Source organism: Chiloscyllium plagiosum, unplaced genomic scaffold (genome assembly GCF_037043375.1).
Source record: "Chiloscyllium plagiosum isolate Xiang-an unplaced genomic scaffold, Cpla_swu_hap1 HiC_scaffold_25, whole genome shotgun sequence".
Taxonomy (NCBI): domain Eukaryota; kingdom Metazoa; phylum Chordata; class Chondrichthyes; order Orectolobiformes; family Hemiscylliidae; genus Chiloscyllium; species Chiloscyllium plagiosum.
Genome location: NW_028270163.1, coordinates 52,627,777 through 52,652,877, shown reverse-complemented (window position 1 = coordinate 52,652,877; position 25,101 = coordinate 52,627,777). Strand labels below are relative to the sequence as shown.

The 25,101-nt window shown below is 43.9% G+C and overlaps 2 protein-coding genes across 2 annotated transcripts in view; one reads left to right on the top strand and one right to left on the bottom strand.

Annotated features, from left to right (window-relative positions):
* psmd12 (proteasome 26S subunit, non-ATPase 12) overlaps positions 1-9,578 on the bottom strand; it is a 38,548-nt gene extending 28,970 nt beyond the window's left edge. Inside the window, exon 1 of the mRNA XM_043715060.2 lies at positions 9,379-9,578. Coding sequence (XP_043570995.1) covers positions 9,379-9,483 — 105 coding nt within the window. The 5' untranslated portion in view covers positions 9,484-9,578. The remainder of the gene's footprint in view (positions 1-9,378) is intronic.
* Positions 9,579-9,875: 297 nt separating this feature from the next.
* The window catches only part of LOC122562276 (cytoplasmic phosphatidylinositol transfer protein 1-like), a 291,671-nt gene continuing 276,445 nt past the window's right edge, over positions 9,876-25,101 (top strand). Inside the window, exon 1 of the mRNA XM_088000734.1 lies at positions 9,876-9,922. The gene's annotated coding sequence lies outside the window, so the exon portion shown is untranslated. The remainder of the gene's footprint in view (positions 9,923-25,101) is intronic.

Below are 25,101 nucleotides of genomic sequence, written 5' to 3'. Positions count from 1 at the left end.
CTTCAAAAAACTCAAGCAGGTTTGTGAGATACGATTTCCCATGCACAAAGCCATGTTGACTATCCATAATCAGTCCTTGCCTTTCCAAATACATGTACACCATTACCTCCAACAACTTGCCCACCACCAAGGTCAGGCTCACCAGTCTTTAGTTCCCTAGCTTTTCCATACCATCTTTCTAAAATAGTGGCACGATGTTAGCCAACCTCCAGTCTTCCGGCACCTCACCTGCAACTATCGATGATGCAAGTATCCCAGCAAGGGTCCCGACAATCACATCCCTAGCTTCCCACAGAGTTTTCGGGTACACCTGATCAGGTTTGAAGATTTATCCACTTTTATGCATTTCAAGACATCCAGCACTTCGTCTTCTGTAATATGGACATTTTTCAAGATGTCACCATCTATTTCTCTACATTCTATATCTGCCACGGTTTTCTCCACAGTGAACACTGACGCAAAATACTCATTTTGTATCTCCCCCATCTCCTGCAGCTCACCACATAGGCTGCCTGGCTGATCTTTGAGGGCAGAAAGTGAGGACTGCAGATGCTGGAGATCAGAGCTGAAAAATGTGTTGCTGGAAAAGCACAGCAGGTCAGGCAGCATCCAAGGAGCAGGAGAATCGACGTTTCGGGCATAAGCCCTTCTTCAGGATGCTGCCTGACCTGCTGATCTTTGAGGGGCCCTATTCTCTCCCTAGTTACCATTTCGTCTTTAATGTATGTGTACATACCCTTTGGATTCTCCTTAATTCTATTTGCCAAAGCTATCTTGTGTCCCCTTTTTGCCCTCCTGATTTCCCTCTTAAGTATACTTCTACTGCCTTTATACTCTGGGCATTCACTCTATCTCTTCTGTCCATACCTAACATATAATTCCTTCTTTTTCTTAAGCAAAACCTCAATTTCTCTAGTCATCCAGCTTTCCCTACATCTACCAGCATTTCCTTTCACCTGAATAGGAAGATACAGAAGTATCGTTATATCATTTGTGAAGGCTTCCCATTTTCCAGCCGTCCCTTTACCTGCCAACATCTGCCCCCAATCAACTTTTGAAAATTCTTGCATAATATCGTCAAAATTAGCCTTCCTCCAATTTAGAACTTCAACCTTAGATCTGGTCTATCCTTTTCCATCAATATTTTAAAACTAATAGAATTATGGTCGCATGGCCCCAAAATGCTCCCCCACTGACACCTCAGTCACCTGCCCTGCTTTATTTCCCAAGAGTAGATCAAGTTTTGCACCTTCTCTAGTAGGCACATCCACATACTGAATCAGAAAATTTTCTTGTACACACAAATTCCTCTCCATCTAAATTCTTAACACAATGACAGTCCCAGATTATGCTTGGAAAGTGAGTTTTGCGAAAATTTGTAGCTCAAGTTGAGGTTCTGGATGTAGGTTAGCTTGCTGAGCTTGAAGGTTTGTTTTCAGACGTTTTGTCACCAGACCACATAATATCATCAGTGAGCCTCTGGATGAAACACTGGTGGTATGGCCCGGTTTGTATATATGTGTTTAGGTTTCCTTGGGTTGGTGAAGTCATTGCCCTTGGTGATGACATTTCCGGTTGTTTTTTCTCGGGGGGGGGGGAAGAGAGAATGGTAAATGGGATCCAAGTCAATGTGTTTGTTGATAGAGTTCCGGTTGGAGTGCCATGCTCCAAGGAAGTCTCCTGCGTGTCTCTGTTTGGCTTGTCCGAGGGTGGATGTGTTGTGGTGTCCTTCCTCATCTGTATATAAGAATACTAGAGAGCGTGGCTCATCCCAACTGTACCAGTCTCCGATTGATCTCCTTCCTCAGTATCTCCCTGGGTTCTCCCCCTCCCCACCCCATCCATCTTACTAGTTTAAATCCTCCCGAGCAGCTCTAGCAAATCTCCCTGCCAGTATATTAGTCCCCTTCCAACTCAGGTGCAATCCGTCCTTCATGTACAGGTCACTTCTACCCCAAAAGGGATTCCCATGATCCAAAAAAAATGAGAAGCCTTATCCCCTGCACCAGCTCCTCAGGCACACATTCATCTGCTCTATCCTTTTTCATACCCTGACTAGCTCTTAGCACCGGGAGTAATCCAGATATTACAACCCCCAAGGACCTCCTTTTCAAAATCTTGCCTAACTCTCTATATTCTCCTTTCAGAATCTCATCCCTTCCTATGTCGTTAGTTCCAATGTGTACAATGACCTCTTGCTGGTACTTCTCCCCCTTGAGAACATTCTGCACCGTCCCAGATATCCTTGATCCTGGCAGCTGGGAGGCAACACACCATTCCATTTTTTCACTGCTGGCCACACCTGTTTGTCCCTCTGACTAGAGAGTTCCCCTATCACAATTAATCACTTAATTTAATTTCAGTTTTAAAAGTGATTGACCCACAATGCAGATTTAAATGCATCAGCAAATTAAGTTTGCCATTTTACTAAGATGCTGTTGCATAGCATAGGTCAATCAGATTGACCAGGCCAGTTATTCATTTTAAGTTAAAAGCAAATGTGAATCATTATAAAATTCATTAAAACTAAGCAATGTCAAATTAAGAGAAATATACTCCAACGACAGAAAACTCAAAGGTATCAGGAACTCTATTTTATGCCAATGCCTCTCAATACCAGCTGTAAAACATTGTTAAATCAAACAGGATGATCCATTGATTTCTAACAGTTAACATAAACTTAAAACATAGCTCTAATATTTGAAAATTTTCTGAAGCGCTATAATTTGGTTGGTCGCAAAGGTCAACTTAACTGGTGATTGGGTTGGGTAAATTTAGAAATTGGGACATACTTGTCAGTTATGGGTGCAAGACGAAAGTGAGCAGATGCTGGAGATTAGAGTCAAGAGTGTGGTGCTGGAAAAGGACAACAGGAAAATCAGGCAATAGCCCTTCATCAGGAATGAGGCTGGGAGTCTCGGAGGTGCAGAGATAAATGGGAGGGGAGTGGGGAAGGTAGCTGAGCGCACAATAGGCGAATGGAGGTGGGGGTAATGGTGATAGGTTGGAGGGGAGGGTGGAGCGGATAGGTGTGAAGGAAGATGGACAGGTGGAGCAGGTCATGAGGGCAGTGTGAGCTGGAAGGTTGGAACTGGGATTTTGGTGTGGGGTGGGGTGGGGGGGAGAGGGAAGAATGGAAATGAGGAAACTCGTGAAATTCACATTCATGGGGTTAGAGGGTCCCGAGGCAAAAGATGAGGCATTCTTCCTCCAGGCGTCAGGTGATAAGGGAGTGGCAATGGAGGAGGCCCAGGACCTGCATGTCCTCGAAGTGGAAGGGGGAGTTGATGTGTTCGGCCACAGGGTGGTGGGGTGGGTTGTTGCGGGTGTCCCGGAGATGATCTCTGAAGTGTTTATTAGATTATTAGATTACTGACAGTGTGGAAACAGGCCCTTCGGCCCAACAAGTCCACACCCACCCACCGAAGGGTAACCCACCCATTCCCCTACATTTACCCCTTTTACCTAACACTATGGGCAATTTAGCATGGCCAATTCACCTGACCTGCACATCTTTGGACTGTGGGAGGAAACCGGAGCACCCGGAGGAAACCCACGCAAACACAGGGAGAATGTGCAAACTCCACAGTCAGTTGCCCGAGTCGGAAATTGAACCCGGGTCTCTGGCGCTGTGAGGCAGCAGTGCTAACCACTGTGCCACTGTGCCGCCCATGGTGGCACAGTGGTTAGGCATCCTGTCTCGCCAATGTAGAGGATACCACATCAGGAGCAACAAATACAGTAAATGACATGTGCAAGTCCAGGTGAAACCTTGATGGATGTTGAAGGTTCCTTTGGGGTGGATGGAGGTGAGGGGGAAGTGTGGTTGCAAGTTTTACAATTCCTGCGATGGCAAGAGGGGAGCGTGGACCTGACAAGGTAATTATGGAGGGAAAGGTCTTTACGGAATGCAGATTGGGGTGGGGAGGGAAATATATCACAGGTGGTGGGGTCCATTTGTAGGTGGCAGAAATGGCAGAGAGTCATGCGACATATACGGAGGTTGGCGGGGTGGAAGGTGAGGAAGGGGGAGGGTTCTGTCCTTGTTGCGGTTCGGGGAGTGGGGTTCAACGGCTGAAGTGCGGGAAGTGGATGAGATGCGATGGAGTGCATCATCAACCACATGGGCGGGGAAATTACAGTCTTTAAAGGAGACCACCATCTGGTGTGTTCTGTGGTGAAACTGGTCCTCCTGGGAGAGATCTGACAGAGGCAGAGGAATTGGGAATAAGGGGTAGCATTTTTGCAGGAGGCAGAGTGGGAGGAGGTGTAATCCAGATAGCTGTGGGAGTCGGTGGATTTGTAGAAAATATCAGTGCTGAGTCAGTCACCATTGATGGAAATGGAGGGGTCCAGGAAGGAGAGGGAGGTATCTGAGATGGTCCAGGTGAATTTAAGATCAGGGTGGAATGTGTTGGTGAAGTTGATGCAATCTCCTTATCGGAACATGAGGTAGTGGCGATGCAGTCATCAATGTAGCGGAGGAAAAGGTGGGGAGTGCTGCCAGTGTAACTGTGGAAGATAAGACTGTTCCACCTAGCCAACAAAGAGACAGGCATAGCTGGGGCTCATGTCAGTGCCAATGGCTACTCCTTTTGTCTGGAGGAAATGGGAGAATTCGAAGGAGAAATTATTAAAGGTGAGGACCAGAGCTGAAAATGTGTTGCTGGAAAAGCGCTGGAAAGGCGTTGGGGACCGGGGAAGCGAAAATCATGGAGCAGGTGGAGGGCGTGGTTGGTGTCCCTAACGTACGTGGGGAGTTCCTGGACTGGGGCATAGGATAGTATCAAGGTATGTGGAGATGAATTCATTGGGGCAGGAGCAGGCTGAGACGTTGGGTCAGCCAGAGTGGTCTGGCTTGTGGATCTTGGGCAAGAGGTATAACCGGGTGGTGCGGGGTTCCCAAACTATGAGGTGAAGGTGTGGGTGGGAGATCCCCTGAGGTGATGAGGTTGGTGATGGGAGGTGAGGTTATGGTCATGGTCGAAGGGGCAGTAGGAAAAGGTGTCTTCAAATTGGCGTCTGGGTTCAGCGGTGTAGACATCAGTGCACCGAACTATGGACGCAAGTTAGGAATACAATCAGAAGATATAAATTTTTAAACTCACTACAGATATAAGCCAAAAACGAAGTACTCACTGTGTTTCAGGACTGATAGTACATTCTAAATACAACTAACAAGTTTATTACTTTAAAAATGAGAGACAGGGAGTACACTTTAATGGAAAAAAGATGGTGACACTAGTGTGGAATCTCCCACAAAACATTGGAAGCAATATAACTGCAATTTTCTTTTCATTGCCAGAAACTACAGGAAATGGGTGAGACACTAAATGAGTTTTCGCATCAGTACTTATGCGGCGAAGTATATGGAACCTAGAGAACTTGGGGAAGAAATAATGATATTGTACTTTGAAAAGTGTCCACATTACAGAAGTGCTAGTGGTAGATGTCTTCGAACACAAGAAGGCAGATAAACCCCTGGGAAGAGATCAGGCGTATCACAGAATTTTATGGGAAGCTAAGGAAGTGATTGCTAGGCCCTTTGCAAAAATATGTATTTCAACAGCCCTAGGTGAGGTGCCTGAAGACTGGAGGTGGCTAATGTGGTGTCATTGTTTAAGGAAGGTGATAAGGAAAAGTCAGGGAACTATACACCAATGAGCCTGAAATTAGTGGTGGGTAAGTTTTAAGGAAGGGATTCTGAGGGACAGGATTTACTTATATCTGGAGAGGTAAGGACAGATTAGAGATGATCAATGTGGCTTTGTGCATGTGAAATCGTGTCTCAGTTGCTTGATTGAGCTTTTTGAAATGACAAAGATGATTGATGAAAGCAGAGCGATGCACATTGCTGAAGTCCACATAGACAAGGTGTTCGACAAGGTTCTGCATGGTCAAATAGTTAGCAAGGTTAGATCATGTGGAAAGCTAATCATCTGGATACAAAATTAGCTTGCAGGTAGAAGACACAGGGGTGATTGTTGAGGGTTGTTTTTCAAATTGTAACCACTGGTTTGACTCAAGAATCAGTGCTGGGTGCACTACTTTTTGTTATTTGTATAAATTATTTTGATGCGAATATAGGACGAATGGTTAGTAAGCTTGCAGAGGACATCAAAATTGGTGGCGCAGTGGACAGCGAAGAAGGTTACCTCAGAGTCCAATGGCATCTTGATCAGATGGACGATGGGTGGAGGAGTGGCAGGTGGAGTTTTATTTAGATAAATGTAAGGTGTTACATTTGGTAAAGCAAATCAGGGCAGAGACTGTATACGTAATGGTAGGATCCTGGGGCGTGTTGCCGAACAAAGAGACCTTGGGGTACAAGTTCATAATTCCTTGAATGTGGAGATGCAGATAGACAGGGTAGTGAAAAAGTGTTGGTGCACTGACCAATAGAAGCAAGTGTATCAGAGTATTGGAGTTGGGAGATCATGTTGCAGCTGTACAGGACCTTGGTTTGGGCATTTTTGGAATACTGCATTCAATTTTGGTCTCCTTGCTGTAGGGAAGACATTATGAAACTTGAAAGGGTTCAGAAAAGATTTACAAGGATGTTGCCAGGGTTGGAGGGTTGAGCTGCAGGAAAAGGCTGAATAAGCTGGGTCTATTTTCCCTGGAGCATTGAAGGCTTCAAATAACCTTATAGAGACTGAGAAAATCATGAGGGGCATGTATAGAGTGAATAGTCAAAGTCTTTTTCGCCTGGGTAGGGGAGACCAAAACTAGAGAGAATAAGTTTAAAGTGAGAGGGGAAAAGATTCAAACGGACCTATGGGGCAACATTTTCACACAGAGGGTGGTGTGTGCATGGAATGACCTGCCAGAGGAAGTGGAGGAGGCTGGTAAAATTATAACATTTAAAAGGCACCTGAATAGGTATGTGAAGACGAAGGGTTTTGGAAGGATTTGAACCAAATGCTGACAAATGGGACTTGATTAATTTAGGATATCTGGTCGGCATGAATACGTTGGACCAAAGGCACTATTTCCATGCTGTACGACGCTATGACTCGATGTCAATTAAAACCACCTGCTGTTTAGTTAGACTTGCAATGATAAATTTGCAGGCTCAAGGTTCAGAAATCAAGTGCACCTAATTATGACGTTACATCTCAGTTTATAATCTTTAAAATTAACACCTTGTTTCATGTCATACTTAAGAGATAAAAAATGAAATATTAATCTGACATACTGGATACCTCATATGTTTTAACTCACACAATTATCATGCCACAGCATAATTCAAACACCACATAAACCTATTATCAGTGCAGAAGAATCAGACTGGTACACAGTACAGCTTGTCCCTGATATCAGCTTCCAAAGACTTTGAAAAAGATCAAGTTTCATTTCACACCAATTTTGTCACATTGAGCAGGAATCCCTACTAACTCAAGTAGGTATATAGCATGCAACATTAAAATTAATTTTCTCCTTCTTCCTCTGTAAATATTTCAATATATGTCTGTCATTTTTAAAATTTTAATCAGTAAAACCTAAATTGGACAGATCATTGAATGAAGTGGGGCATGACAGGATATCGTAAAAGAATGGATAAATATGACATGAGTTATTTGCATGGAGGGTAACCATCGACAGAAATGATTTATATTCAAGTTAACAGTCCAAACCATTTGTAGAACATAATACTTTCATTATACTGTTGGAAAAAAAGACAATTTAAGGACATTCAAAGTGCAGGGGAAAAAAAAGTCGATTTTCTTCCTGCTCCTTGGATGCTGCCTGACCTACTGTGTTTTTCCGGCACCATTCTAATCTTGACTCTAATCTCCAGCATGAAACTTTATTGCTGGAACAGCACAGCAGGTCAGGCAGCATCTGGGGAACTTCGAAGTTCTTCATCCCCCCTCCCCCCACCTTGTCTCAGCCGAACAGAAGCTCTTCAGCCACATTCTGAAGTTCTTCATCCCCCCTCCCCCCACCTTGTCTCAGCCGAATCCCTCCAGCCCGGCACCGCCTTCCTGACCTGCAGTCTTCTTCTTGACCTCTCCGCCTCCACCCTACTCCGACCTATCACCCTCACCTTGACCTCTTTCCACCTATCAATTTCCAACGCCCCTCCTCCAAGTCCCTCCTCCCTACCTTTTATCTTCTCCTGCTGAACACTCTCTGCTCATTCCTGAAGAAGGGCATGTGCCCGAAACGTCGAATCTTCTGTTCCCTAGATGCTGCCTGACCTGCTGTGCTGTTCCAGCAATAAAGTTTCAGCTTTGATCTCCAGAGTCTGCAGACCTCACTTTCTCCTCTAATCTCCAGCATCTACAGTACCCATTTCTGCCTACCAATTTAAGGAGAAACCAACATCAGAAGACCATGGTGATTGGTTGACAAGAGCATTCTGATTGGTGGAGGTATTACCAGGGAGAATGCATCAGTTGATGAGGATCAACAATTAACTGTCAGGCAAACTGACTCATGCATTGTCTGGGGAAATGGACCAGCAAAAGGCTAACAGCTACTCTATTGATTTGACCATGCACAAAGTATATTCATGTTCCTTTCATCTGCAGTGAAACAGATTGTATTCAAATGCATCGCTTCCAATACACACGTGGCATATTGCAATCCTGACTGAATTCACACAATCACAATTATCCAGAAAATCATGTCCAAATGCAGAATCACGTGTACAGTCAGTAGACAGTTACAAGTTTTGCAAGCATGTAATGGTTCTAAGTGTTGGTTATCCCCTCGAAATGGGATTCTTGCAAATTGTCTTGATGAGTACAAGACAAACAGTTTTGTCAAAACATCTTTCTCAACATACCCAGATTAACTACAACTGTTAATTTTAAAATCTTGCTCAGAGATTTTTCATATTTCAAACTGTAAAACATCATGGATGTAAAAAAACTTCAAACATGTCGAATAAAACCCCGAGAATTCAGGAAATCGTTAATCTTTATGGATTAGAGGAATAAATAAGTCACTTCATGTATTTTTGAGATCTAACATTTCAACTGGAGCCCAAATATATTTCCGTCAGATATGGCATACTCAAGATTTGATAGAAACCCCAGAATGTGACGATATAATTAGAAGTTGTTTTTATATACACTGCTGCATGATGGGGTAAAGAGTCACAAAGCACTCACACGTACTAAATGCTCGTCTCAATATCGACTTCAACAACATCTCACAACAGTACACCGATGTAAATTTTTAAAATAAGCTGCTTCTAGGCTTTCCGTACCTTCGTGCATCGACCAAAGAAAAACTGCGCAAACCGTTCAAATCTAATTGTTTCTTCAGTTACACCGATGAACGAGGCCTACTCCGTGCAAGGACCTAGCTGAGTCTGATCAGTGGAACCGCATGACTCAGTGACTATGAGAAATACATTTTACTTACTTGAGCCATCTTCTGGCACTCCGGCAGCTGCTGGTCTACCGTGGAGCTATAATCCATCTCCATTTTCACAATCCTGCCATCAGCTCGTTCGGCTCCCTCCGCCATTTTAACAAGCCGTTTGGTCTTTACCTACAATATTTCCTTCCTTCCGACCCCTCAGTGTTTCCCTTTGGTTCTGATTTAAAATTACGAGTTATTGCACAGGCCTCAACCGCTGCCCCGCGAGCCGGCGTAACCCAGTAACAGCCGGATGGAGTGAAGCCACGCCGGAAGGAGTGTGCCGTCCTGACGCCAACCCGCTGAACCACAAGCCACGCCCCCACGCTAGTGTTTCCCTGCAATCGTCTCTCGATTCCTTCTCCACAGGCCGTCACGTGCAGTTATCAGCCCCGCCTTCACCTTCGTAGCCCACCCCAACTCGACCCACCTGACTCATCCTATCGCGATATAATGTTGGTCGCCGTCGGGAAAGGGCAGTGTGAGGCGGCAATGAAGCATGTGAGAGTCCGGTTCTACGATAGGACGGAGATTGTCTCCGGCAAAGGTTGTTTTGGGTTATCTTCGCCTTCTTTTATGTAACGCAATAAAAACATGATTCATCTCAGTCAGATTCCCTTTATGCCGTCGGTCTTGAGGTACCGTGAGTCTCGAGGATCTCGGACGCCGTCGACTTGATGGCCTTGCTTGGTCTGTTCTTCTCAGCCGGACTTTTAAAAATAGTGGAGGAAGCGCAAAGCTTTATCATTTACATATTTTCGTCGCAAATTAATGTCTGGAAAGATGAGGGAAAGGTTTTGTTGATGTTTCCGTGTTTAAACTGGACAGGGCTGTATGGTAAAAGCTTTCAGCGAAATGTTTATTTTTGGTTGTCCCAAAACTGTTTATGTCTTGAGGTAGTTTTTTTTTGTTAATGTGGGATGCTTCCGATTTATATTTTAGCTCTTTGACAAACTAGGGTGATCTTCATGATTTAGTAATTAACTTACGGACTGGACGGGTTAAATGCTACAAATTGGACCTTGGTGTTTTCATATGCTCATTATTTTGTCTGCAATTACACTGAATTGCTAAAGAAAGGCAAGAGTTTTAAGTGGATAATGGTCTGTTAGAAGACTTTTGACAGCCTGAAAGATGTGTTAACCACTGCCCCGTTATTAGCCATTCAAGGTGACTGTCAATGGAAGTGATGAGTGTCCACACTGTGCTCTTGCAAGAAGACTATAGGAGGATAGAAAGACCTTTCGAATATTTCTCCAGGAAGCTGTACATTCATCAGAAATATTTGCTGGTTGAGAAGGAGACTTTGAGCTTGGTGGTGGCATTACAACATTTCTGAGATTATGTATCTGAGAGAATCATAAACACTGATCATAACCCACTGAAGTTTGTGGAGAGTTTTAAAGGTTAAAATGGCAGACTGTTTAGATGGAGCTTGTTGTTACAGACATTCAATTGTGCATGTGGCAGGGTAATTTGATGACTCAAATGAGAAATGGAGGTGTTCAGTGGCAGGAGTACAACAGATTGAAATGAATGTAGTTGTGCATGTTTGCACATTTAGTCAATGTAATGTATATGTGTTTTAGAGTACTAACAATTTTAAGGAGTTTTAAAGTGAAGCCATCTTTGAATATTGATGGGGTTTTTTTAAAGGGGGAGTTGTGACGAAACTCCTTTAACAAGGTTATGCAGTCCTTGGTTTTCATTTAGAGAGGTCATAAGTGACACAGACTCAGAGCCTGTGAGTTGATGGGTTTTAGGGCCAATTTGACAATAGCCAACAGATACTGCCTCAGGCAGAAGGCTTTCAATTTTTTTTAAAAAACTTGTACAATGAAAGGAGTGTGGCTAATTCTCCCAGCTCAGCTTTTCTCTGGTTTGTTTTTTTTTTCAGTCGTGAAAGAAAGGCTGCTGGACACACCGAAGCAGGTCCAGGCTGATTCTCTCTCATTCCATAAGACATATGAGTGGAAGTAAGGCCATTCGGCCCATCGAGTCCACTCCGCCATTCAATCATGGCTGATGGGCATTTCAACTCCACCTACCCGCATTCTCCCCGTAGCCCTTAATTCCTTGTGACATCAAGAATTTATCAATTTCTGCCTTGAAGACATTTAGCGTCCCAGCCTCCACTGCACTCTGTGGCAATGAATTCCACAGGCCCACCACACTCTGGCTGAAGAAATGTCTCTGCATTTCTGTTCTGAATTTACCCCCTCTAATTCTAAGGCTCTGTCCATGGGTCCTAGTCTCCTCGCCTAACAGAAACAATTTCCTAGCGTCCACCCTCTCCAAGCCATGTATTATCTTGTAAGTTTCTATTAGATCTCCCCTTAATCTTCTAAACTCCAATGAATACAATCCCAGGATCCTCAGCCATTCCTCGTATGTTAGACCTGTCATTCCAGGGATCATCCGTGTGAATCAACGCTGGACACGCTCCAGTGCCAGTATGTCCTTCCTGAGGTGTGGGGACCAAAACTGGACACAGTAGTCCAAATGGGGCCTAACCAGAGCTTTATAAAGTCTCAGTAGCACAACAGTGCTTTTATATTCCAACCCTCTTGAGATAATTGACAACATTGCATTTGCTTTCTTAATCACAGACTCAACCTGCATGTTTATCTTTAGAGAATCCTCAACTAGCACTCCCAGATCCCTCTGTACTTTGGCTTTGCGAATTTTCTCACCGTTTAGAAAGTAATCCATGCTTCAATTCTTTTTTCCAAAGTGCAAGACCTCGCATTGGCTCACATTGAATTCCATTAGCCATTTCCTGGACCACTCCTCCAAACTGTCTAGATCCTTCTGCAGCCTCCCCACTTCCTCAGTACTACCGCCTGTCCACCTAACTTTGTATCATCAGCAAACATTGCAAGAATGCCCCCAGTCCCTTCATCCAGTTCATTAATATATAATGTGAACAGCTGCGGCCCCAACACTGAACCCTGTGGGACACCGCTTGTCACCGGCTGCCATTCCGAAAAAGAACCTTTTATCCCAACTCTCTGCCTTCTGTCAGACAGCCAATCCTCAATCCATACCAGTAGCTCACCTCGAACACCATGGGCCCTCACCTTGCTCAGCAGCCTCCCGTGTGGCACCTTATCAAAGGCCTTTTGGAAGTCTAGGTAGACCACGTCCATTGGGTTTCCCCGGTCTAACCTACTTGTCACCTCTTCAAAGAACTCCAACAGATTTGTCAGGCACGACCTCCCCTTACTAAATCCATGTTGACTTGTTCAAATCCGACCCTGCTCTTCCAAGAATTTAGAAACCTCATCCTTAATGATGGATTCTAGAATTTTACCAACAACCGAGGTTAGGCTAATTGGCCTATAATTTTCCACCTTTCTTGAACAAGGGGTTACAACAGCGATCTGCCAATCATCCGGGACTTTCCCTGACTCCAGTGACTTTTGAAAGATCTCAACCAACGCCTCCGCTATTTCCTCAGCCGCCTCCCTCGGAACTCTAGGATGTAACCCATCAGGGCCAGGAGATTTATCAATTTTAAGACCTTTCAGCTTTTCTAGCACTTTTTCTCTTTTGTAATGGCAACCATACTCAACTCAGCCCCCTGACTCCCTTTAATTGTTGGGATATTACTCATGTCTTCCACTGTGAAGACTGACGCAAAGTACTTATTAAGTTCTCCTGCTATTTCCTTATCTCACATCACTAGGCTTCCAGCATCAGTTTGAAGTGGCCTAATGTCTACTCTTGCCTGTCGTTTGCTTCTTATGTATTGAAAGAAACTTTTACTATCATTTCTAATATTACTGGCTAGCCTACCTTCATAGTTGATCCTCTCCTTTCTTATTTCTGTCTTTGTTATCCTCTGTTTGTTTTTGTAGCCTTCCTAATCTTCTGATTTCCCAGTGCTCTTGGCCACTTTATAGGCTCTCTCTTTTTCTTTAATACATTTCCTGACTTCCTTTGTCAGCCATGGCTGTCTTATCCCTCCCCGGATAATCTTTCTCTTCTTGGGGATGAACCTCTGTACAGTGTACTCAATTATACCCACAAACTCCTGCCATTTTTGCTCTACTGTCTTCTCCGCTAGGCTCTACTTCCAGTCTATTTTCGTCAGTTCCTCTCTCATGCCCTCATAATTACCTTTATTTAACTGTAACACCATTACATCCGATTTTGCCTTCTCTCTTTCAAACTGCAGACTGAACTCTACCATATTATGATCGCTGCTTCCTAAGTGTTCCCTTACTTTAAGATTTTTTTATAAAGTCTGGTTCATTACATAGCACTAGGTCCAGAATAGCCTGCTCCCTTGTGGGCTCCATGACAAGCTGTTCCAAAAAGCCATCCTGTAAGCATTCCATGAATTCCCTTTCTTTGGATCTTCTGGCAACATTATTTACCCAGTCCACCTGCATATTGAAGTCTTCCATGATCACTGTGACCTTGCCTTTCTGACATGCCTTCTCTATTTCCCAGTACATGTTGCGCCCCTGGTCCTGACCACTGTTAGGAGGTCTGTACATAACTCCCACTATGGTTTTTTTGCCTTTGCGGTTCTTCAATTCCACCCACACAGACTCCACATCATCCGAAGCTATGTCATTCAGCACCATAGATTTAACTTTGTTCTTAACTAACAAGGCAACCCCGCGCCCTCTGCCCACCTCCCTGTCTTTTCGATTAAGTTGAAAACCCCCCTCTCGTTCCCTCTGTCTCTGACTTCTATCCTGTAAAAACTTGTGTTTGATTTTACGTTTTGTGTCAAGGGGTGTTTATGGGGATTATGGCAAGTATTTGGAACAGCATCATTAAGGTGGGATGATCTGTGGGGTTTTCAGAGAGGTTGGATTATTTGGTTTTCTGTTGTTTGTGTTTCATTCAATAATCTTGTAAATAAAAGCTATTTTGTTTGACCAGCTGATACTCTCCTGAGTATCCACTTTACACCTGCTTAAAACAACTAACAACATTAGGTTTTGGGCTACCATCTTGAAATGTTTTGAGGGGTCTGGCCTGGTCCATAACAATTCCAATGTAGAGAAATTCACACTTTGGGAATTATATTCTAACTGGCAAATATTTCCTACTGACTCAGCCTATGTATATCAGGTTGGAGGAGAAAGTGAGGACTGCAGATGCTGGAGATCAAAGCTGAAAATGTGTTGCTGGAAAAGCGCAGCAGGTCAGGCAGCATCCAAGGAACATGAGAATCGACGTTTCGGGCATAAGCCCTTCTTCAGGAAGGGCTCTTTCCTGAAGAAGGGCTTATGCCCAAAACGTCGATTCTCCTGTTCCTTGGATGCTATCTATATCAGCTTGCAATTCTCTGCCTCTTCTTGACAACTTCCTGTTAGATTTATCTTGGTGTCATTGTCAAATTTATGTGCATTCAATCCCTGTATCCATGTAACTGGCACTCCACCAGTTACAGCATTCAAACCAAAAAAAAATTCACACGACTCTCCGCTTCTTGTTTGCTAGCCAATCCATTATCCATATTAACGTATTACTCCCTGCACCATATGATCTTAACTCATGCAGCAACTCCTGTGATATCAAAAGCCTTTTGGAAATTTGAATACACCACATCTTTCTCTACTCTTTTCCACCTTGCATGTTACTTCCTCAAAAAAGTAATGAATTATATAACACTGATTGATTGCCTTTCACAAAACCATCCAGTAATTTTTTGATTTTCCAAGAATGGTCCTCCTGTAAGCTCAATAAGGATCTTTCAAGATATTTCCCCATGGCTAAAATTACCTCAAAGGCCAAGCAGTCACTAGGTAGTTCTGCACATCCCAATTGGCACGTTTGATGCATTGGCTTCTGCTTACAGAAACTACCCTTATGCACAGAAATCTGACATGGCACAGCAAGGGAAAAAAATTAGAGAATACTTATGACAGATATTCTGCCAACTGGCTTGCAGTATACTGTTTTCTCTCTCTCTCTCCATTCTTGAATAAAGCTATGTTGACTATTTTTCACTTGGACCCTTCCAGAATCTAAAGCATTTTGGACACTAGAACAAATGCACCTACTATCGCTACAACAACTTTTTTTCAGACACTGGGATGCAGAGCGTGTAATTGTTTGGATTTGCCTATCTGTTTAATAGTTTTCCCAGTGCCTTTTGCCTGGTGATAGTGATTGTTTAAAGTTCTTCCTTCTCATGCAGTTAATGATTTTCAGGTATCTTTGGAAATTTTCTCAGTCATTGACAGTGAAGGCAGATGCAAAATACCGGTTTAAATGCTTCCAATATTTCTTTCTTTTCCATGATCAGATCTCCATACTTGCTCCTTCGAGGTTCAGTACTAGTTTTTGTGACTCTTTTCAAATACCTTTAGAAACCCTTGCTATTTTTCATCGTTACTCACAAGCTTTCGTTTGTCTTCTGCGAACTACCTGTTTTAAAATATTTTATCATTTCTGTTGATTCTTCTCTGACCATTCGCCTGGTCTCCTGTTAATATTTGCAGATGTATACGGTCTTTCTTTCAATCTTTCCTTAACTTTTAACTTCCGTATTAATCCTCAGGTGATACATCCTTCTCAAAGAATCTTGTTTTCTTACTGGGATAAATATTTGCTTTGAAGTATTAAATATCTCTCAAAAGATTTGCCACTGCATCATCTATATTTGAGCCAAGATTCCTAGTATACTTTTCCTATCGCTGTTGTGTTTCGTTATAATTACCTTAATTTGGGTTTAAAACTCTAGTCTTTGACTTGCACTTCCCCCCTTCAAACTGGATATAAACGTCTGTCATGTTACATTTTCTGTCATCTGAATGCTTTGTTACAATGAGATTGGGGAGATGGGAATAACAAACATTGTCGAGAATAGCTAGATGCTGTAGAACATACAGGTCTAAGAAATTGTCCTGAATATACACTCTGTGAATTACTTTTTCTGGGCTACTTTTGCAAATCTGATCTTTCCACTCTCCATCAAGATTAAAGTCACTCATGATTATTGTTCTACATTATTTAAATGCCCTATTTATCTCTTACTCAGTGCTCTGTCCTGCAATGTAACTACTATTAAGGGGCTTAAACTATTCCCACAAGTGATCTTATACCTTTTACTATTTCTTATCTCTACCCAAACTTATTCTATCTCTAACCCTTTTGAGCTAAGGCCATCTCTCATTACTGTACGAATGACATCCATTAATTAAAGATTAACCACTTTTCCTTGCTTCCATTTTTTGTGGAATGTCAAGTACCTGTCCATGTACAGGATCCCAGCCTTGGTCACCCTGTAATCATATCTCTGATGGCTGTCAGGGCATGTAAACTCACAACCACTACTCTCTTGAAGGATGAGGGCAGCAGATGCATAGGAATGCCACCACTTGCAAATGTCCTTCCGATCCACTTACCATCAAAACTTGGAAATATATCGCTGTATGTTTAGTGTCATTGAGTCAAGATCCTGGAACTCCCACACTTACACCATTTTGGGTGTGGCTGTAGGAAATGGGCTTCAGTAACTCAAGAAGGCAGCTCACTCGCACTTTCTCATGTGCAACTAAGAATGGCCAATAAATACTGGCTATGCCAGCAATGACCACGTCCCATAAGTGAATAAAAAAACTATTTCTATATCTGCCAGCAATACATCAATTTTGTTACAAATGGTGTGCACATTTAGATAAGGTTTTTGAAATCTGCAGTCTTTTATTTTCTGATGCATTTTTAAATTTGTGATTTTATCCTGTCACATTCTGGTTATTATTAATCACATTGTTGTCTCGTTCTATTACCTTGTGTGTCCCCCATGATCCTTTTTCTCCACTATTTATTTCAATATACACACTACAAATCCTAGTTACGTGATTCACCAGAACACTGGTCCCACCTTGGTTTGGGTGAGGATTGTCCCAATGGGGGGTACTGTTCACATTTTCCCTAATATTAGTGCCCTTGAATTGAAATCCCATTCTACCATCAAAGGACCTTGATGATTTGTTGCAGTGGACCTTGTAGATGTTGCATATTACTATCAAGGTATGTGGTATATATTCCTGCAGTTAAGTTCCTGGGTAATGATGCTACCCAGGAAGCTGACGATAGATGTCTTCGACCATGCCAATGCTTTTGAATGTAATGTGGAGATGTTTAGATGGCACTTTGCTGGAGATATTTATTGCCTGATGCTACTGTAATATGAATATTACTATACACCTATCGGCTCTAGCTTAAATATTGTCTGAGCATTTCTGCATGCAGTACAGGGTGAGATTTATTATGTGAGAAGTTGCAAATGGAACTGACCTGCAATCATCAAAAACATCCTCTTACTTTATGACGATCTTTGAAGAAAGAGCAACTGGTTGGCCCCACAACATTATCCTGAGGAATTCATGTTGATCTAGAGAACAAAACCTTACCGGTGCATCCAGAATGCTGTTGGGGCCCATTGAATCCCATACCTTCAGCCATTTCTTGATATCATATGATGTGAGTTAAGTTGATTGAAGACTGGTGAGATAAATGCTGGGACTCAGGAGGAAGTCCAGATGGATTGTCTATCCAGCACTTCTGATTGAAGATGGAGGCAGATGTTTCATCCTTGTCTTTTTCACACCATCTGTGATCATTGAAGATGGGAATGTAAATAGTCTTTCCCCAGGCTAATTATTTAGTCATATGGCACTATTCATGGCTGAAGATGATAGGACTGCATTTTGATCTGAATTGTATATTATGGGCTTGCATAGCTTTGCTTCTAGCATGCTGCTTCTAATGTTTACTATGTATATTGTACTGTGTTACGGAGTTATACAGCACAAAACAGACCCTTTGGCCCAACTCATCCATGCCAACCAAATATCCTAAGCTGATCTAGTCCCATTTGGCCCATAGCTATCTAAACCCTTACAATTCATGTACCCATCCAGGTGCCTTTTCAATGTTGTAATTGTCCTCCTGTTTAAGGTATCATTTTTAAAAATCTTTTTTAAAGTTCCAAAAACAATGCAAAACTTATAAAAATAGTAATAACTGCTATAAGAAAGAGAAAAAATCATCTCCAGCGATGAAATAAATCCTCAAAAAAAAAGAGCAACACCTGCAGCCATGATCCTCTCCTGTCCACCATTTTGGATTTGATTTCATCCAGGTTGGCACCACATTTTTGGTATGCATGGTGTGAATGAAGTGAGACAGATGACCTTGTAGATTGAGTTCCCTGATTGAGGCTGTTAACCTGGTCCAATCAGGGAGTCCTGGCTGACAGAGACAGAAGTGTCAGGGCTTCTGTTCACTTTAGGAGCCAGTTCTGAGCTAGCTGGATCAGTGTCATCTAATGTGCATGTGTAAATAAACGATGACAGGATACCGGCCTTCATAGAGTTATTTCAATGGCAACGAGAAAATAAAAGCCCTGAAGAGATTTGCTCATAACAGTCATCTTTGAGTTGGGGTAAGCATTTCTGATATCATGTTGCTAATTTGGGAAGCTTGACTCATTTGATCCTGAAGACTGTGTCCAGTATGTGCAAAAAACCTTTTTTTTTTCTGGGCAAATTACATTGCTTTCCGTCTACCCCAATGAGTAATTCTTCTGATAGCTCATGAACTTGCAGCTTTTTTGGTTATTAAGAGCCTAACTTTCCCCAAGGCACCAGATACTAAAACCTTTTGAGTTTATGGAGCTAGTAGGGACTATTATGACCCCAAGCTTCCTCTAATTCTGAAATGCTGTCAGTTTTGCTTGGCAGTTCAAGAACGAGTGAAACCATATCGGGAATTTTGATGGGGTTAAGACAATTGGCAGAGGTGTGTGATTTTGGTTTAAGTCTAAAGTGAGACGTTGAGAGCCATATTTGTATATGCGATTAATGATGTGAGTATGCAAAAGTGCTGCTAGCTAAGGCTCACCTGGACTTCAAACAGGCAGTATAACCTGCTTGATCATTAGAAAATGCAACAAATGGAGTTTTTGAGTTACAGCGTATTCTGGTGGAAGTAGACACCCTCACTAGGCTAGATGAGCTTGGGGAATGCCACTTGATTGAAGGTAATTGCAGAGCCTCACTCAGGACATATCCGAACAAAAGTGTTCTGTGTCAGCCCACAGCAAACACCCAAAACAAAACTAATCTTTGGTAAATAGTTATAATTTTCTTGAGGATCCAGGCCGGCAAACCATTGCAGTTGCTGCCAGTTTGTGGACTCAAGACAGCAAAAGATTCCCACTGGGCCTGAATTGAATAAGAGATTTTATAGGCCGGCATCCAGGAGAGTGCATACCCTTGGAAGTCCATCAACATCTGGTTTGTGATAGTTATTTTGCTGAGCAACGTCCAAAGCAAAACCAATGAAACTAAACATATGGTTAAATGGTCACCCAGTTCAATATCATTATCGGCTGGCTGATCAGTAATTGCAGGACGAGTCGTTACCAAAATTCGCTCTGGACTCGAACCCTTACGTTTACCTAAGACCTCAGTTAGGCTGAGAACTATACTGGGAAATCCCTACAGATTAAGGGTAAATATTTGCTTCTGGTCTGTTATGTGAAGCAGCTCGTTCAGTTACCACTGACTTGTGTAGTAAGTTTGATGGGATGAAATTGGTTGAGTAAAATTCAACTTGATTGGATCAATATTTTCTGATTAGAAAATGACTGTCTTAGTGAAGATTAGATAGTGTGGCACTGGAAAAAGCACAGCAGGTCAAGCAGCATCTGAGGAGCAGGAGAGACAACATTTCGGGCAGGACTCTTCAAGTGAATCCTAATTAAATACCTAAGCGTCTTCCAGGAAGGTCGACGGACTATCAAAGGGGCCAAGGCCCCCTCACTTGTTGACCAAAAAGCAATTCCACCATTCTGCAAGGCCCAGCCAGTGCCATTTGCCTTACAGGAGGCTGGAAAGTGAAGGAATCATCAAACCAGTGCAGCTTGCAGAATGGGTAGCATTGATCGTACCGACTGTGAAGTCTGACAGGTTGGTTCACTCTTGTGGAGATTTCAAGCGATTGGTAAGCCACTTTACGCAATTGGACAAATAACCATTCCCTCGTATAGAGGACTTAGATGCAAAACTGACAAAGGGAAGGTGGTTGTCCTTTGCGAAGCTGTATATGAACAATACATACCTGCAGTTCTGATTAGGTGAGGATTCCAAGAAGAATGCTGCAATTAATACCCATAAGGGTTTGTACCAACATACTGGGATATCATCAGCCTGTGCCATTTACCAGTCAACAATGGAGAACATTTTACAAGGTTGGCATTTATCTGGATGAAGTGTTAATAACCAGGAAGACAACAAAAAGCATTTAGAGAACTTAGACGTAATGCTTAAACATTTCTCCAAGGCCAATGTATGCCTTAGGAAGGGAAAATTTATGTTCTAGGCATCCCAAGTGACCACCTTGGGCGACAGTTGATTAAGACTAGACTACACCTGTCAGAAGATAAAGTGAATGTGATCAAAGGTGCCCCGGCTCCCATATCATAGAGTTAAGATCTTTCCTTGGGTTGGTGAATTATTACAGAATATTTGTACATAACCTCGCCTCTAAACTGGCACCCTTGCTTCTGCTATTAAAAAAGGGTCAGCCCTGGAAAAGGGTCTGGAAACCAAGATGTAGCATTTAGGGAAGTGAAGCAGCTATCATCATTTAAGGTGTTGGCACACTACAATCCCAAGAGAGACGTAGTGCTGACAATACCATGTGGTATTGGAGTAGTGTTGGCTCGCCCATAGGCCAGTGGTGAGGAACGCCTGATAGCAAATGCTTCTTGGACTTTGGCTATTGCTTAAAAAAAAAAGCCCAATTAGAGAAGGAAGGTTTGACGGTCATCTTTTGTGTAAGGAAGTTCCACCAACACCTGTATAGAAGTAAATTTGTAATAGTAATGGATCACAAACCCCTGCTAGGGATGCTGAAAGAGGACAGGGTTGTGCTGTTCATGGTTTCAGGTTGAATTCAACGGTGGGCTGTTATACACTTATGAGTTGGAACAGCATCTGGGAGGCTAAGTGGCAATATGGATGCTTTGAGCCGCCTTCTGCTGGCAGATACACCAGTGGTGGTGCTGCTACTGGAATAGTCTGGACACCCTTCTGATCATCACTGACAATATGAGACTGTGGACACAAAAAATCTCAACCTGGAAAAACTAAAACAGCTGGTGGTGATGAGGAAAACTAAAGGGTCATCACAGCCAGAATTTAAACCTTTCTGGACCCCCTGAGACCAGATCACCACAGTATATTATGGGGAGCAAGTGATTGTCTTGAACAAAGGTCACTGCCAGATACTGACTGAACTCCACCAGGATCATCCAGAGGTTTCCAAAATGAAGATGTTGGCGAGAAGTTATGTCTGGTGGCCAGAATTGGATATAGCTAATTGAACATTGTCACGTTGATGGTGCAGTGCCCAGAGTGCCAACAAAGACAAAGATCATCGCCAGCAGCTCCCCCACAGTTATGGGAATGGCCAGGTAAACCCTAGACTATTACACTTCGACTATGCTGGCCCCTTCACGTGCTTGATGTGGATGCCCATTCAATGTGCACAGAGTTTATTTGTCAAACACAGGGATGACCATTGAAAAGCTGGAAGCAACTTTTGCAATGCATGGACTCTCGGAGGTGTTAGTCACAGACATCAGGCCATCATTTACAAGCAGGGAATTTGAGTATTTCCTAAAGTTGAATGGCTTTCAGCAAATTAGGCTTAAATGCCATGCCATCCATCTTCTAATGGTCTTGTGGAAAAAGCAGTCCAAATGTTGAAGAGAAAGTTTAAAAAGAAGCTTATAGCTTCACTCGATAACAAACTGTCCCAGTTCCTGTTTGATTATAGGACCACTCCTCACACAACTACAGGGACACCACCAGCAGAGTTGCTAATGGAGAGAAGACTCTGCACCAGGGTTTGATCTGATCTTCCTAAGCTTGAGGGGGGAGGTGAAATGGCACCAGGAATGCCAGTGCCAGACTTGACTTTGTTAAGCGAGAGAGACGGTTTATTTATGGAGATACAGTTTGGTATTGAAACCACGGGCATAGCCCTGCATGGGTAAGGGGCATGGTCGATGTGAGGTCTAATTCGGTGACATACAATGTTCAGGTAGGAGAGGCAGTCCTGAAAAAAGCATGTGAATCAAATGATCCAGCAACCTTGCACATGGAGGGGAGCAATTCATATCTGGCCCATCAGAACATCTGAAAAGGCTGTGGGTTCTCCCCCTCTCATCAAAAAAAGCCTCTCGGGACAAGATGGCATGGCAGATGTTGCAGACCTAACGCCATTACTACCTGAAGATGATGAATTTCGGCTGAGACTCCCTGCCATAAGACATAGGCTAGGGTCCAGTATACACCACCAGTATCTGAGGCAGAGTTAGAGGAACCAGACCTGATGCAATATTACCCCAGGAGAAGCTACAGGATAAAGAACAGGCTGACATCTTAGGGCTTAGAGGGAGAGGAATGTAGAGGTTGGAATAATGCCGGCCAGGTGTGCCTGATAGAATATAAGTTCCCCAATTGGCCCGAGTCAACAGCCCCAATCAGGGAGTCCTGACTGACAGACATAAACAGAAGTGTTTGCCTAGGCCGCTGGACAGGACTGCTCCGAGTACTATCTTACAGGAGTCGAGTGCTGGTCATAAACCAGCTGGTGGCTGCCATGCTGTGGTACTGGCTGGTCACTTTGGTCCCTCCTCCTGGCTTTGTTGTTGACATCCATTGAACGTAGGTCGACTTCTTGGACAAAAAGATGCACTGGGTCGCTGCGCAGGTTCTGACTCTCCCTATTGAGGAGAGCGGTCAGTCGCTGGTGTGCATCCGCACCCAGGTCGCGACGTTCCGCTTTCGCACCTCGCAGCAATACCTTTCCGTCGAGCCTCCTCCTAGGTGGTGCGCCCTGGCGACGTATTTTTTCTGCCAGGTGCGTAACCTCAACTACGACATGCTGCCTGTCTTTTACCAGGACTGATCACTGTCTGGAACATGGTCAAATCGCGCCACGCCTACCCTCCAGCAGGAGTAGTGGCTGTTGTCAGGGAACCGTTGCTCAGGAATCCGCACCTCCGTACTCGTGGGTTCGAGTGGCTGTCGGAGGGAAGGGCCTTGGCGGCAAGGGTGACGAGGGTCGGGGACGTGCTGGGTGCCAGGGGCCTGGGCTGGACGCTGCGGCATGACCTAGCGAGCAGGGCAGCGGTAGACGTCCGTTATGTGGCCACCGCCATCTGATGCCTTAAAACAGCGGTGCTCGGACCCAACGTAGTGCACCAGTTGGAGGACGCTCAGGTGTGCGGTGGGATCCCGTCCGTGCTCACCCCAGCCCAGGCGGAATTTCACATTGGCCCCAAGGTCCCGTACTTCCCACGGGAGCCTGTGCCCCACAACATGAGCCGCCTCCAGAATTTTCATTTTGTCCCTTTTAAGGATGTAAAAAGGCGGGCCCTGTATCGACTGCTGCTGCACACCGTCCACCTCTTCTCCCTCATCCACCGCCTTGGCGTGCCCATTTGCCACCGGGCGGTGGGGATCCCCAGTGGAGGGCTGCCTACGCGGGAGTCCTCCCCCTTTCTCTCGGGGATCTGGGGTGGAGGACGCTGCACGCAGCGGTCCCCTGCAACCGCAGATTGCGGTGGTTCACGGACTCCTACTGCTTGTTCTGTGGTTCTATGGACCATGTATATATTGGGTGTGAGCATTTGCACTCCCTTTTTGATTTTCTTAAAAACCACCTCCTCTGCTTTTGGTTGCACTTCAGTCCCACGCTCCTGATCTTCGGGCACCCGGTACGGAGGAGGGAGGGCAGGTCTGAAGACCTCCTCGTGGGTCTGCTCCTGGGCCTGGCCAAACTGGCCATAAACAGGTCCAGGCAGCAGGCCGTGGAGGGAGTCGTTAGGGCCGACTGCCTGCTCCTCTTCCGCGGTTATGTTAGAGCCCGGGTGTCTCTGGAAAAGAAGCACGCGGTGTCCACTGACACCCTGGAGTTGTTCAGGGAGAGGTGGATGCCGCAGGGAGTGGAGTGCATTATTTCCCCCTCCAACTCTATTTTGAATTAATCCCTGCCCTCCCCTTCACTGTTTTATCACAAAGCATTGCCCTTTGAGAAGGGGACTGCTTGTCACTGGCCACTCGGGTGTTTCTTTTCTTCCTGGTGGACCTTGTGTCTTTCACTGTCTCTCACCTGCGCACACAGCATGGGTGCTGGGGGATAAAATAAGAAAGAAAATAAAGAAAAAAAAATAAAAAAATAAACAAGTGTTGGGTTCTGTCCACTCTCGCAGCTGGCTCTGAGCGAGTTGCGTCAGTGTCATATACTATGCACGTGTAAATTAGAGGTGACTTGGTGATTGATACTGGCTTCTTGCAGTTATTTCACATGGTTGTGCTCTTGGTATGCCTTTTACACTGCTTTTTGAACCAGGATTAGTTTCCTGACTTGATTTTTGAGAAAATGAGGGATGCACCTATCCATGAAGTTATGATTCTGCTATTGCTGTTGATAAGTCCTCGACAGGTATAAATGTATGAGATGATGGATACAAAACAGGGAGAAAGAACAATGTAATGCATATAGGGTTACTGAAGTTTGGCAGTCATTCTGAAAAAGTATTAGAAACCAGAGTGTGTCAGATTGATTGGTCAAAATTGTTTGCAGTCATGGGACAAGTGCAGAAATCTAAGTGATTCTTTTTCAGTAAGGCTTTTGTGATACTGGATAATGTTATTGAAATTTGGATCTTGTGTG